The sequence below is a fragment of the Zalophus californianus genome, chromosome 9 (assembly GCF_009762305.2).
Source record: "Zalophus californianus isolate mZalCal1 chromosome 9, mZalCal1.pri.v2, whole genome shotgun sequence".
NCBI classification, from domain to species: domain Eukaryota; kingdom Metazoa; phylum Chordata; class Mammalia; order Carnivora; family Otariidae; genus Zalophus; species Zalophus californianus.
The window spans coordinates 6,115,131-6,129,736 of record NC_045603.1 but is presented as its reverse complement, the minus strand read 5'-3'; the positions used below and the strand labels follow the sequence as shown (position 1 = coordinate 6,129,736).

Genomic DNA, 14,606 nt, shown 5'->3' with positions numbered 1-14,606 from the left:
TCAGATTATTCGTTGTTTGTTATATATGCTGTAGCGTTTTGAACTTTGGTGTGTTGGTAGGGTCCGGAGCCAAAGGCCAAGAAAGAATTTTTAAGACGTCTTTAGTACAAAATGGTGGTTTTATTAAACAAGGGGACAGGACCCATGAGCGGAAAGAGCTGCTGCCCCCCCAATGCCCCCCACCCCCCAATCCCCCCCAATCCCCCTCCACCCCCCCAATCCCCCCCACCCCCACCCCCAATCCCCCCCACCCCCACCCCCACCCCCCCCCACCATCCCTGGGATTACTGAGGAGCAACTGATTATATACTTCGGGGTTGGGGGGAGGTGAAGATAAGGGAGGTTTCAAAAGGATTTTCATATGCTAAAGAAGACGCGCAGGAGGACACTGGAGGCCCTGCTATTGTCAAACTAAGGTTGTTTTTCCCTCTAGCAAGGCATTAACATTAAGACAGTAGGGAGCTTCCTGGAGGAAGGTTATACTCTGCCTGCCTCAAGTATTTGTCAATGAACTGCAGGTTATAAGGACATTTAATTTTATCTACATTTTCTTCTGCCTTTGTTTCCCACATCATGTAGAAATGTAATAGATTTTTTAAAGATTTTATTTATTTGAGAGGGAGAGTAGGAGAGACATCACACGCGGGGGAGGGCCAGAGGCAGACTCCCTGCTGAGGGGGGAGCCCGAGCACATGGGGCTCGATCCCAGGCCCCCGGGATCATGACCTGAGCTGAAGGCAGCCGCTTAACCAGCTGAGCCACTCAGGCGCCCCAAAATGTAATTGATTTTTGCAAATTGATCTTATCCCTGGTAAAGTTGCTGACCTCATTTATTAGCTCTAATAGCTTTTTTGTGGATTCCTTAGGATTTTCTATGTACAAGAACGGGCCATCTGCGAATAGAGAATGCTTTCCTTCCTTTCCAACCTGGATGTCTTCCTTCCTTTCTTGTCTAATCATCCTGGCGAGAACCTCCCATGCTGTTAGGAGAACAGACATCCTGGCCTTGTTCCTGTACATTATGTTATTACTTTTTTTTAAATTTAATTTAATTCCAGTGTCGCTAAGCTACCGTGTTCCATGAGTTTCACATGTACAACGCAGTTGATGAGGGAGCAGAAGACAAGCGGAGACCTTGAGCAGAGGCTGACGCCCCATAACCCCCCCCCCATGGGGTGTTTGTGACATCCCTCTTGCACTCCTGGCTGTCCTAAAGCTGAGGAGAAACAAATAGTTAACTTAATAGAGCTCACAGTCCTGCAAGACCCGAGGCTCCCTCAGTTTACTAATGTCTTAGCAATCTACAAGAACAAAGCATTTTTTTTTTAAGATTTTATTTATTTATTTAATTGACACAGAGAGAGACACAGCGAGAGAGGGAACACAAGCAGGGGGAGGGTCAGAGGGAGAAGCAGGCTTCCCGCGGAGCAGGGAGCCCGATGCGGGGCTCGATCCCAGGACCCTGGGATCATGACCTGAGCTGAAGGCAGTCGCTTAACCAACTGAGCCACCCAGGCGCCCCAAGAACAAAGCATTTCTATCAGTAACCTAGCTTCCAGGAGGAAATGTAGACACAATTAAATGTCCTTTTAACCTGGAGCCCATTCACATATACTTGAAGTGGGCAGAGTGTAATGTTCCTCTGGGAAGCTCCCAACTATCTTCATGTTAATGCCTTGCTAGAGGGAAAAACAACCTTAACTTGACAATGGGAAGCCCTCCGTATGCTGTGAGTCTTCTTTAACATATGAAAATCTTCTTGAAACCTCCCTTTTCCTTAGTTGCCCCCCCTCCTGAGAATATAGTCAGCCCCTCCTCAAGACCCCGGTGCAATCCCTCTTTCTGCCCACGGGTCTTCTCCGCGTGCTTTAATAAAAACACCATTCTGCACCAAAGGCGTCTCACAAACTCTTTCTTGGTCGTTGGCTTCGGACCTCACCCCACCAAACCTTACCTATATTCCAGAACCACATCATAGTGATTTTGCATTTCCATACATCACCCACTGCTCATCAGGACAAGCTGCCCTTTATGTTTCTAAGGCAGATCTCTGCTGTGGTGTGAGGTACAGCTTGGCTAATGTTCACTGCTGTAGAATGATTGTGTGACTATGCTACCATCTTATAAATGAGAGGCGATGAATATTCCTGTGTGTGTTTCCCGGCACACGTATGTGGAAGAGCCTCTCCGTTTACACCAGCAGAATTCACCCACACCCTCTCTGACTCTTGCTGTATCGGGCTTCGTTTTTGCCCACCTAGCGCCACAATGGTGTCTCTGTTGTCTTCGTTTGTATTTCTGGTTTTATTCATGGGGTTGAACATCTTTTCAAATGTTAATGGGCCACCCTCCTCTGGAGTGCCACAGCCCACCGAGCAGGCTGGAAGGAGCTGAAATGGGGGCCTTCTGCTCTCTGAGGAGCTTGGAATCCACCTTGGACTTGGCGACCTGGGGAGTAAGTCCACTTCACTCCACTTTCTCGCGTATCTGTGAGCTGGACTGCACTGTTTCTCAGCTCATTTTCCAGCCCAAAAGAGGCCTAATCTTTTTTTTTTTTTAAGATTTTATTTATTTATTTGTCAGAGAGAGAAGCAGGGGGAGCGGCAGGCAGGAGAGGGAGAAGCAGGCTCCCCGCAGAGCAGGGAGCCCGATGTGGGGGTCGATCCCAGGACCCTGGGATCATGACCTGAGCTGAAGGCAGACGCTTAACCGACTGAGCCACCCAGGTGCCCCTGAGCCTGTTTTCATGGGAGCTTTGGGGGGAAATACAGTAGAAATGTCCAGTGTGTTTTGTGCTCAGCGGACGTCACTGTTTGCTTCTTAGACTTTTAAAGATTGTAGCAAAATACACATAAGACAACATTTGCTATTTTAATCATTAAAAAAATACGCAGTTCAATGGCATTAAGCACATTCACATTGTTTACAACCTTCACCACCATCCATCCATCCCCAGAACTTTCTCATCTTTCCTAGATTGAAACTGTCCTCACTAAACTTCCCCTTTTCCCCATCCTCCCCCTCCCCCTCTCCCCCTCCCCCAGCCCCTGACCCCACCACTCTGCTTTCTGTCTCCTCTAGGTGATCTGGGAAACAAAGGCAGAAGGAAATGTAGATAAAATTAAAGGTCCTTATAATCTGTAGCCCATTGACAAATCCTCGAGGAGGCAGATTACAACCTTCCTCCAGGAAACTCCCTACTGTCTTAATGTTAATACCTTGCTAGATGGAAAAACAACCTTGGTTTGATAATAAGCAAGGCCTCCGGTATCCTGTGTGTCTTCTTTAGCATATGAAAATCCTTTTGAAACTTCCCTTGTCTTTACTTGCCCCAACCCCAAAATATATCATCACTTGCTCCTCATTAATCCCTGGGGTGGTGGGGGTGGAAGGCAGCAGATCTTTCTGCCCGCACGACCTGTCCCCGGGCTTTAATAAAACCACCATTTTGCACCAAAGACGTCTCAAGAATTCTTTCTTGGGGTGACTGGATATCTCAGTCCGTTAAGTGTCTGACTTTGGCTCTGGTCATGATCCCGGGATCCTGGGATTGAGTTCCGCATCGGGCTCCCTCCCCCTCTCCCTCTGGTTCTCGCTGGTTCTCTCTCATGCTCACTCTCCCTCTCTCTCAAATAAATAAAATACAATCTTTAAAAAGAAAAAAAAGGGGGGGGCGCCTGGGTGGCTCAGTCGTTAAGCGTCTGCCTTCGGCTCAGGTCATGATCCCAGGGTCCTGGGATCGAGCCCCGCATCGGGCTCCCTGCTCGGCGGGAAGCCTGCTTCTCCCTCTCCCTCTCCCCCTGCTCGTGTTCCCTCTCTCGCTGTGTCTCTCTCTGTCAAATAAATACATAAAATCTTTAAAAAAATAAAAATAAAAATAAAGAATTCTTTCTTGGCCATTGCCTCCGGACCCCATTGAACCTCACCTACACTCAAAAACGACATCATAGGGACCTCGCGTTAAGTGGAATCACACAGTATCTGCTGTTTTGACCTGACCTCTCGCACTCAGCACCATGTCCTCCAGGTTTATTCACGTTGTAGCTAGTGTCCGAGCTTCTTTCCTTTTGAAGGCCGAATCCTATTCGTGGTGTGGATGGACCATGGCGTTTATGCACTCATCCACTGATGGACACTTTGGTTGCTTCTATCTTTTGACTATTGTGAGTAATGTTGCTATGAACATGGGTATACAAATATATTTTCGAGACCTGGCTTTCTGTTCTTTTGGGTATATTCCAGAAATTTCCTTAGACTTTTAAATCATTGGGTTAAACCAAAAAAATCAAACAAACAAGCCAAACAACTCTGCCGTTTACTGTCACTCACTTGGAATATTAATATCATTTATGAAATTGTTTTTTCTCCTGTTGAGTGCATGATGCCAGAGGCTTCTCAGCATTGTTGAGGAGAGGAATGGTTGTCAGCGTTTTTGGCGTTCTAGGTTTCTTTGAGAATGTGATGAAAGCCATGGGTCGTATTCCCAGAGAAACACATTGGCATGTGCGTGCACTGACTGTGCAACCAGTTTTGAGGAGTCCCAGATCCCCCGAGGCTCACGGTGACCGTGACTCCAAGGTGAAAGCCACAGCGGAGAGGAGCATTCTCGATTCCCACGGCCAGGCATGAGGAGCGGTGGCCTTGCAGCCTCAGACGTTCTATCTCCCTGTAGCTCATCTAGGAACACGTCCGTCCCCTACCTTTGGGTGCTCGTCACATGTGGATCACGCGGATCTCAAACCTACTGCTTTGCCTTCCAGAAGCTTACCGTAGCTCCTTTACTTGTAGCCCTCAATTATAGCCAAGGAATGTTTGAAAAGATTTTTTTTTCTGATTCTAGTTCTTTCTTCCCCCTTTCTACCCCGGATCATGACCTCTGATGAATGCGAGAAAGGAGCAACATTTAAGTTCGTTTCCTGTTTATTATTAAAGTAATTTCCACAAACGTTTAATTACATGCATATGTATGAACAGGAAGGAGAAGACAAAACCTTGAATATTCGAGGCAACCAAAATAAAAACATGATTGCGCCGATATCTGTCACCTTGTAGACAGAAGGGTTGCCAGAATGCCTGGACTGTACAGCGCCTTCACAGAACCCAGAGCGGAGGGTGGGGGAACAAGGGCCCAGCGCTCTGCTCCCCTCCCCGCCTCCCCTGCCCCCCTCCCCCTCCTCCCGGGCCCCCCAGTGGTGTTCAGATATCCCATTTCACAAGCGGTATGGACTGGGTCTGCTCAGACTGTTCAAGGTTCTGATCTCAGTGGACTAAGACATTTCTTGGGGATCTACATGGCCTCTGAACTGGAAAACAAAGTCCTGGGCACCAGTGAGCTCTCTTTGTGCCCCTACTTTTCAGCCCACGGTCTGCCGAGGGACACCCACGTTGTCTCATGTTTGTGCGCCGGAGCCTGCGAGAGGGGCCGACGGGGGGCGCACAGCATCTCTCCGGGGGTGCGCAGGGCCGTGCTTGGCCTGCAGGCCCGAGTCTGAACGGACACTTCCATCCTGTCCACGCAGGGGAGAAGGCAGAAGCCGGCCTTCCTCTGAGTTTAGCGCTTGTTCCAGAGGGAGGGGAGGTCACTACGTCCACACTCTTCCACCTCCGTCCTCCCTACCTGCCACATCCCTGCCCCGGAGCTCCCCAGCGCATTCCCAATCCATACAATCCAGTCGTCAACATCCCACAGACAGACATCTCCTAGCTTGGGTTTCGATGGGCTTGGGTTTGAGTCTCCGTTCTGCCAACTACTAGCTGTTCGCCAGGGGCATGCCACTGGGCCTCCCAGAGTCTCGCCCTCCGCGTCGGAGGAGCGTCAGGCCCCACCCGCCTCGCAGGGCCCTAGGGATTGCCCCTCAGAGCCTGGCGACTGGGGGACTCAGGCCTTTCACTGCTTCCTCTTGAGACTTGAGGGGCCCATCTAGGGCCTCAGAGAAACAGAGGGTCCTGCTCTTTGGGGGCCATCTGTGCAGGGTGCTGGGAGGGAACGCATGGCCATGCTTGCGGCGTCTGGGCCTGGGGATGGCCTGCCCCCTCCTGCCGCCCTCTCCAAGAAGCAAGCTGGATACGGCGACTCCAGCTCCGCTCCCACACCTGTGTCTGGCATACAGCAGGTGCTCAGAACTAGCGCCTCCAGAGGCAGCCACGGGAGGAGAGGAGCTGGCGGCTTTGACTCTCCTTGTGGACGGGTGGTGTCTCTCAAACGCTGGTCCTTCTGCCATTGGCCTGAATGAGGTCGGCGCTGTCACCCGGGTCAGAAGGGCTGAGTGGCCACCATGTGGATCCGTGGTGAAGAAAGGGGCCTCTTGCGCGGGGCGGAGGTTGCCGTCCTGGCATGGTGGCTGCGCTCTTCTCCGTGTAGCTCTCTGCCGGGGGTTGGGGGGAGGGCGGCCACAGGGTGAGGCCGGGCGGGCGGCAGTTCCTCCTTTGGGAGATGGACTTCGGGACGCCTCCGGCGACCCCTGCTCGGCTCTGCCCTCTGTCGACGCCCTCCATCCCCACCTGGGGCGCTGGCAGGCGCTGGAAGGACGGAGTGCCTTCTCCGGAGTAGCACTGGGCTCTGTCCACCCCCAGGCCAGCCTCAATCTCCTTTATCGCTGGGACCAAGAGGGACTTTGCCGGGGATTCTGCCAGCCCCACGGCTGTGGTCTCTCCTTCCTAGGAGCCTGGCACACAGTAAGCGCTCAGCAAATGTTTGCTAAATGACCTAACTTAGCTCAGTATCTTATTTTCCTGCTGAAGGTGGTGGGTGGAGACGTTTGCGTAATTATCCAACCCCCCAAATGTCACTCAGACCCCCACTCTAGCTCCAGCAGGCTGGGGCCTATTGTCGTGGAAAATGGCTGATCTTGGCCGTGTCCCCCGGGGAACGAAGGTTCCGGTGGGAAACATGGGTTTTAAGAGGTTGAAGGAAAGAAGTTCTGTCTTTGGGCTCTCAGAAGCGGCCTCTTGGGGCCATTTATCTCTGGTGACTTTCTGGCCCGGGTTACGGTTCTACTTCATCTGCGCGTCCCCAACCAACGGATGGCAGGAGGGAAAGCTGTCTTGAGGTCGCCACCTTGGGCCCCACCCCCCCTTAATTCTGTCACCACAGAGGTGAGGAGGGACTGGCAAAGACTGCCCCTGGGGAGCTAGAGCTGGGCAGAGCGAGGTCACCACCACTGGCCCAGGCCACCTGCTGGGGCCAGTCGAGACTAAGTGGAGAGCCCCGGTGGGGGGGGGGGGCGGGGGGGAGAGGCCAGCACAACACTGTAGCTGCAAGGCCCTGGCTCAGGCAAGAGCGTAGCCGGGAAAATAGCCTAATTCGGAGGCAGATGAGGTGACCCCAGTGCTCACTCGCTGAGGGCCCAGCTGGCCACTGGAACTGAGGCAGAGTCTCTTCTTTTCCTTGGCGTGTTTCCACGGAAGCAGAGACCAGGAGATGCCAGGGGTGCGGGGCAGAGGGCTTCTTCCAGGTCCGCCAGTCCTGGGTCCCACCTGACTGCCGTCGTCAGGCACCCGGTGTGGGGGGGCCCCCTTGGTCTTCCACTGCCATCCTCAGAGAGCGTCCCCGGCTGCCCCGCAAGGAGCAGAGCCAAGCTCCTCAGGACTTCCAGGCCTTGGCCCCTTTCAGTCCCGGCCCAGTGGGCAAGATTTTGCTTCCAGAAGCTTCTTCCTTAGCTCTGTTCCTTGGAGTTTATTGACTGGCCAGCCGCTGAGGGTCCGTTCCAGGTGAGGGGCGACAGTGGCTGGGCTGGGGCCGCTTGAGGCCAACGTCCCATCCACGAGGGGGGTGTGCTCCTTCTGGCTCAGCCCCTCCACATCTCGAGCCCTGCCACCAGCTTCCACAACACGGGAACATGGACAAACGTGCTTTGTTGCCCAGGGAGCTCTCCCACGGCCACTGGGCTCCGACGACCGAGGACAGCGCTGGCTTTAACAGTGGGACCCTCAAGTTCCCCAGGGTGGGGCTCAGGGCTGACATCAAGATGAAGGACAAACCCCACTCCTGGACTCTGAGTGCCCCTGATGGTGGGGCGGGGGCTGATGGCGATGTGTCGGCAGCTGGCAAATTGGGGTGGCTTCCTGGTACTTGTGAGGGTGAGGGGCCCCACATCTGTCCTGCTCTGTTGGGGTAACAGCGGGCAGGTCTGACCACAATGGTGGGGAGAGCCACAGAACATGGGTGGGCTCCCACTGGAAGGGCCAGTGGATTAGGGCGGTTTGTGGGTGGCGACTGCCCGAAACCACCCAGAGGGGCAGCAGGAAGCGTTCAAGAAAGGTTAGAGCCCTTCTGGTCCTGTTCTGAGAACATTATTCAAAAACCCCTCCCTGTCCTCTCCCCTGGGTGGTTGCTGTTCTGGGCCGTTCTGGAGGACACTCGTGTAATTTCTGGGGATGCGCAATGGCTTGGGAGGGAAGACAGGCGTCTTGCTGGAAGCTGAGGCTGGCCTTCAGGGCCCGAGACTAGGGAAGGGTGGTGTGGGCCCAGACAGGGCTCAGGGCTCACACTGACCTGCCCACCAGGCCCCTTCCCGACCTGAGTTGGATGTTGGCAGAAAAGGCGCCGGCGGCAGAGCGTTCCTCAAACTAGGGACTTGCCGTTGCTGACGTGGGCGGCGGCAGGGAACGATTTCTGAGCTCCCAGCCCTGTTCTGGATTGTGAAACTGTCCTGGCCTCCCTTGTCATCGACCCCCAGACCCCACTTGCCTGGCCCCAGGCTTCACCATCTGCAGCGTGCCATGGACGGGTCTCAAACCATGCCCTTCGCTCAGCGTGGGTGCGGGGGCAGGAGGAGGGCACAGCCTAGGGGCACCTGGGACGGGTGACTGGGCTTCATTTTAAGATTCTTCCATGTTTCTTGGAATTGTGAACATTTGTTAACCCTAAAGATACAGACCGCTTCCTATGCACGTCACATGGGTGGTGGCCGGCAGGCGAGGCCTCAGCGCTGCGGGGAGATTTCTGGCTCTATCCTGGCACGGGCTTCCTGGCTGAGGGGGACACCATGCAACCGGGTCAGACTCTGGACTTCTCTTCTTTAAAGACAGACTCTCCGAGGGGCGCAGCGTGGCGCGGCAGAAAGAAGACAGCACTCTCAGGGCCCGGCCTCCGGAAGCTGGCCACCTGCCCTCTGAGGCCTCTCGCAGTGGCACAGCCTGTGCTCATGTGGGGAAGGCCTTGTTTCCCTGTGGCACGAGGCCACGGCACAGACCCCAAGGTCATGGCCTCAGGGTCAGCACAGGCCCCTTTCGAAGTTTACTGCTGGGCCCCTGTACCCACAGGAAAGAGCCCACGGGGAAACTGCCTTCTACCACATTCTATCTGAGGGCAACACTCCAGCAAAGCATCAGAGCCTAGTTCCCCAAGAATGTGTATTCCAGAGTGTGTCCAGAACCAGCCTGCCTTCTCCCCATCCTGCAGGCTCCTGGCCTCACATAAACCGGTGGCAAGCACCTGGCGGGGCGGTTAATCACTCAGGGATGCTGGCAACAGCCTGTGAGGGAAGAGGCGGGGTTGCATTTCATATTTATAGTTACTAAAGAGGATTTTCCTAAAATACCCACAAATAGAAGTATATTATATTTATATTTATAGTTATATATATATATAGTACTTAATTAGATGCTCTATCAAGGGAAAGCACAAATCTACAGTTTCCTCCGCTAGCAGCTCTTTTCTGTCCCACCACAGAATCCTTAGAGCCTCACCACATGGCGCCTGTGTCCCGGGCCCGTGGCCGGAGGAGTGGGGTGGGGTGTGGATGCCTTGCAGGTGCAGACACTGGCTTATCAAAGCTCCCCAGACGCCTTCCCACACCCCTCCCCCTGCAGCCTGGCTTCCTGTCTCAGATGATGCCTCCCAGGGCTTGCCTGGGGACAGAGGCAGCCACGCCTCCCCCCTCCTGAGGCGTCAGGTAAGGCCACGTGCCACCCCCCCCCAAATGTGCTCTCTGCCCAGGACCTGGCTGTGCACAGGGTATCCTGGCCCCGGGTGGGTCCTCTAGTGCCGCTCAGGAGAGGCTGCTGTCCTGGAATCGAACAGGCAGAGGGAGCGAGGGAGAAAAGCCGCAGTGTTTTCCCAGTGGGGCCATCCGAGGAGTGCGGCGGGCCGGGGTCTCGGCCTGGACGTGGTCTCACCCCCACGGGCTGGTCCGTGTTTCCGAAGGGCAGACGCCGTGGTGGCTTCCCAAGGCAGAGTGTGGAGGCCCGCGGAGCCGCCTTCTAGCCTCTCCTGTGGAGGGAAGGCACGCTCCCCTCCCCGTCGGGACACCCGCCATCCCCGAGCAGGGCATTATTTGTAGGGCCGCAGGAATCGGGACACTTTGGAGCGCAGCAGTTTGATGAAGGACCGCGGGAACATCTCCTTGGACTCCTGGGCTGTGTACTTGAAGTAGTTCTGGGGATGCGCCAACACGTCAAAGAGGGCCTTGATGAGCTTCTTGTCCTGCAAGACACGGTGAGGTGGGGGGTGAGGCCGCGCAGGAGGCCGGGGCTGCGGGCCTCTTCAGTATCTGGGGCCCTGGAGGGGCCTGTGGGGTGTCTGCAAGGAAGGGGGGGAAGGCCCCACAGACTCTCTTCCCCATGAATTGTTTTTTGATTTTTTAAAAAAGATTTTATTTATTTATTTGACAGAGAGATAGAGAGCACAAGCAGGGGGAGCGGCAGGCAGAGGGAGAGGGAGAAGCAGGCTCCCCGCAGAGCAGGGAGCCCAACGCGAGTTTCGATCCCAGGACTCCGGGGTCATGACCTGAGCCGAAGGCAGACGCTTAACCGACTGAGCCAACCAGGAGCCCTGTTTTTTGATTTTTTTAAAAAAGGTTTTATTTATTTATTTGAGAGAGAGAGAGAGAATGAGAGATAGAGAGCACGAGAGGGAAGAGGGTCAGAGGGAGAAGCAGACTCCCTGCTGAGCAGGGAGCCCGATGTGGGACTCGATCCCGCGACTCCAGGATCATGACCTGAGCCGAAGGCAGTCGCCTAACCAACTGAGCCACCCAGGCGCCCTTGATTTTTTTTTTTTAAAGATTTATTTATATATTTAGAGAGAGCCCACATGATTGGGGGAGGGGCAGAGGGAGAGGGAGAGAAGCTGAACAGCTTCAGAGGCAGGTGGGGGCCATCCCCAGCCGGGCCTCGAGGGCCAAGGTTTTTGTCCTAAGTGATGGAAACACTTCTAGTTCTGCAAAGATGCTCCTGGCTGCAGGGTGGAGCCGTGCGCAGAGGGCCAGGGCGGCAGGGGAGGGGCAAGGAGGGGAGCCGGCATTGTCTGCAGGATGGACCGATGGAGAGGCCAGCACGACCTTCCGGTTCCCACTACACAGACGGGCTCTAGAATCTCCAGCTCTGCTCCTGGTGCAGTAGCACTGGGGGGGAAGCTCTCTGCTTACAAACTGCCTACTGTGTGCAGGACTGTGCCAGCCCCGGGGCTGGAAGACCCACACTCGGCGAGCCACCCCTGGTTTCTCAGAGGGCTTGCCCAGGACCACCCACTTGGGACGTGACAGCCAGGGGACCCAACCCTGCTCTAGCCCCGCCCACCTCAGCTCCCAGGCTGGGAGTGCTATCTTCCCAGATGCCGAGCCAGGGCCAGACCCCCAGAGCCCGAGCAAAACCCTGGGTCGGGGCCCTGAGCTGGCCAGTGCCTGCCGCGTGACAGACACAGTGCCCCTCGATGACAAGGTGGCTCTGCTTCTTAAGGCCACGAGGAAGATGACGAGGCAGGCAGTCCCAAAGGTGGGGGCGGATTCTACTGATTTTAAGCTCCCACCATGTTTCACAGATGAGGGAAGTGAGGCTGGCAGCTGGTGAGGAGCCCAAAGACCAGTCACCAGGTCCTGGGCTAGACGCCACCAGGGAGCTTGTCTCGGCCCTCCTGGTCTGCAAGGACAGATGCCCTGGATCATCACAGGTCACCATCCTGGGATCACATGGACCCTTTGCCATAAGGAAGTTCACTCACTTTTAAAATTTCCTGGTGATTCTCCGAGGCGTAGAGCCGTCCATCGCGAACGATATCTTCTATCAACTGCTGGTAGTCCTCTGTGAAACCCACCAGCAGGGAAGGAAGGAACGTGAAGGTGCCACACCCTGCCTGCTTCCCCCTCACCTTCAGCCTCTGCCTTCCCCTGCTCCACATTCAGACTTCAGACCTTGGCCAGAGGCAGTTCTGCCTCCAAACCTGTATCCTCCACCCAAATTGACCTCGAGGTTTGGCTAGCTAGAAACTCCTAGTCAACCCTCAAAACCCTGTTTGGGCAGTACGTCACGCTGAAGGCCACAGACACCACTCATGGCTCCCTCATCTGCACCACTCCCCACCCCATATGTGTTTGTTGCCTCTGGGTCTGCAGGGCCAGACACAGTGCAGCCACACTGACCGTCATAGGTGACATAGGGCACTTGGAATCCTTTGCCGCTGTTGCCTTCATTGGATTTGAACTGGATCCAGAGCTTCCGGGAGCGGGAGGTGAAGGCGATGGGCCTCTCATAGGTCTGGCAGGTCTCATAGGTGGTGATAGATGCGGGTGATGCTGGGGACAGAGCAGGGGGGCTGAGCAGCTGGCTGACCCACATCCCTGCACCTGGCCCCTGTCCTCCTTCCTCAGGCCACGTGCTTTCCCCCACCTGGTCAGCCGCCCAGCTCCCATGCCCAGTCCCCCAAACAGTCCAGCTCTAGTCTCTGCCCCAGATGCCAGTCCCCACCTTCAACCCCAGTTCCTACTCAGCCTGCAGAGCAGGTTTCTGTGTCTCCTCCTCCAGGAAGCCTCCCCGACCGCTCCGTCCTCGCACTACCATGTTCCTGCTCTGCCCTGGTGAACCCTTTGTCACTGCTTCTCTCTGCTGAGTTGTCACTGTCTTTCTCCAGCCAACTGCTCCTCCAGGATAGGGCTCATGCCCACACCCAGCACAAGCCAGGCCTGGGGTGGGGGACCCCATTTGGGAAGTCCCCTCTCCCTATGAGCAGATGAACAAGGGTGAGCGTGCTGACCTTGGGGTGCATGGGGCTGTCCAAAGGGTGCCCCACCTCCTCACTGCTCCCTGGGGAGCCTTCCTGAGATGCCCTGGAGGCGGGAGAAGCTGACCCCCTAGAGCTCAACCCTGTGGGCAGACAGTGGAGGGGAGGATGTTGGGGACTCGGGAGGCTGGTGACAGAGGAGGCGGGGAAGATGGTCTCCGGCTGGGCTCTGACCCGGCTGTGGCATCCTGGGCAGGCTCCCTCCCCTTTCTGGCCTCAGGCTTCCTGGCTTATCAGAGACAGGGAGTGGGCGAGGCTCGCATATGGTAACAAAGAACAAAGGGAATAGAGTGGAGAGAAACTCGCTCAATCTCCTCTCCTCCGCTTAGTCTCTGTGCCTCACACACATTCCAGACCCAAGTGGGCGGGAGTGTTCTGCGTCCGCGTGCATCCGCCTCCTTCTTCCCTGACGTTCGGACTTGCGGCGTGCTCCCTGGGGGCACTGTGACCTGACAGCAGCCCAGAGGGGTCCTGGCCTGCGCACATGCTGTTAGGGACTCAACCTGGTTCCTGGGGGGCTCAGGGGCTTTCCCGCCTTTCTCGCTGCTGTGGCCATCTGGGCACACACTTGTCCTCACCCACTGCTGAGGGCCGCGGCCCGCTGCTCTTGGCCCCTGGACAGGGGTGACAGGCCAGGAGGCTGGAACTCCCAGAGGGGAAGGGACAGGCTGTCTGACCCTGGGGCATCTTGTGCGTGTGCCCCCGAGCCTCAGAGGTAGCAGGAGGTGGGCAGCAGGGGTCGCTCCTGGGGCCTCACCCTGGGTGGCATGGCAGGACAGGCAGGAGCCCTGGGATGAGACTAGCTTGTGGTCCGCATGGAGACCAGACCAGACCGGCCCTGGCTTCCACGCTAAGGGTGCACCCCACACTCGCCACACCCTGGCACGGAGCCCTTTGGGTCAGACAGAGGTGGGCTGCGAACCCGCCCCACGGGTGACCCTGGGCAGCCCCTCTGCTGCCCTGCCTTGACCCGTGCATACCGCTCTTCCTCATGACCAGGACGTCGCCACACTCGTCCTCAACGGGCAGGAAGATCTCGGGGACCACGATGAGGATCCTGCGCTTGGGGGGCGGCGAGATGTGCCACACGCACTCGGCGTTGGCCGGATAGTCGCCGGGGTAGTTGGGGGACTCGATGTAGCCTGTGTAGTCGCCGAGCTCGCCGCCGCAGTGCTGGTCTGTGGGCACCGGGGCCCCACGGGCCTGCTCAGGCCGGCTGCACGGGGGATGTGGAGGGCGGGCCCTCGACGGCCCCGCGGCCCACCTCCACCCAGGGTCCCCCCGCCCCCCGGCCAGCTTGGCCCTGGGCCGCTCATCTCACAGGGTCATCTTCCTGGTGGTGGGGGGGGCGGCGCCCTGGGGCCGGCCCACCCGGTGCCAGCTCCCCTGCCAGCCCTGCTCCTGCAGGTGGCCCGCATGAAAGCCCCCCACTCAGTGGAACCCCACCCGCTCTTTCCCTCCACGCACTCCACGCTCAGCGTCCGCCAGGTGCCGGTGTGGTCGCCCTCCACACCAAGCAGGAAGGCTCGGGGACACACAGGCAGCACAGTGAGGAAAAAGAGACATGCTTCCCTTTCTTTCCTTTGGTAGCTAAGCTTCGTAATCCTCA

General features: G+C 56.3%; 1 protein-coding gene across 2 annotated transcripts in view; it reads right to left on the bottom strand.

Annotated features, from left to right (window-relative positions):
• Positions 1-4,902: 4,902 nt before the first annotated feature.
• Positions 4,903-14,606, bottom strand: part of SCUBE1 (signal peptide, CUB domain and EGF like domain containing 1) — a 142,917-nt gene continuing 133,213 nt past the window's right edge. For both annotated transcript variants that reach the window (XM_027594583.2, XM_027594584.2), the window contains 4 exons: positions 13,978-14,175; positions 12,360-12,512; positions 11,942-12,021; positions 4,903-10,426 (listed from right to left, as the gene is read on the bottom strand). In XM_027594583.2, coding sequence (XP_027450384.1) covers positions 10,274-10,426; positions 11,942-12,021; positions 12,360-12,512; positions 13,978-14,175 — 584 coding nt within the window. In that variant the 3' untranslated portion in view covers positions 4,903-10,273. The remainder of the gene's footprint in view (positions 10,427-11,941; positions 12,022-12,359; positions 12,513-13,977; positions 14,176-14,606) is intronic.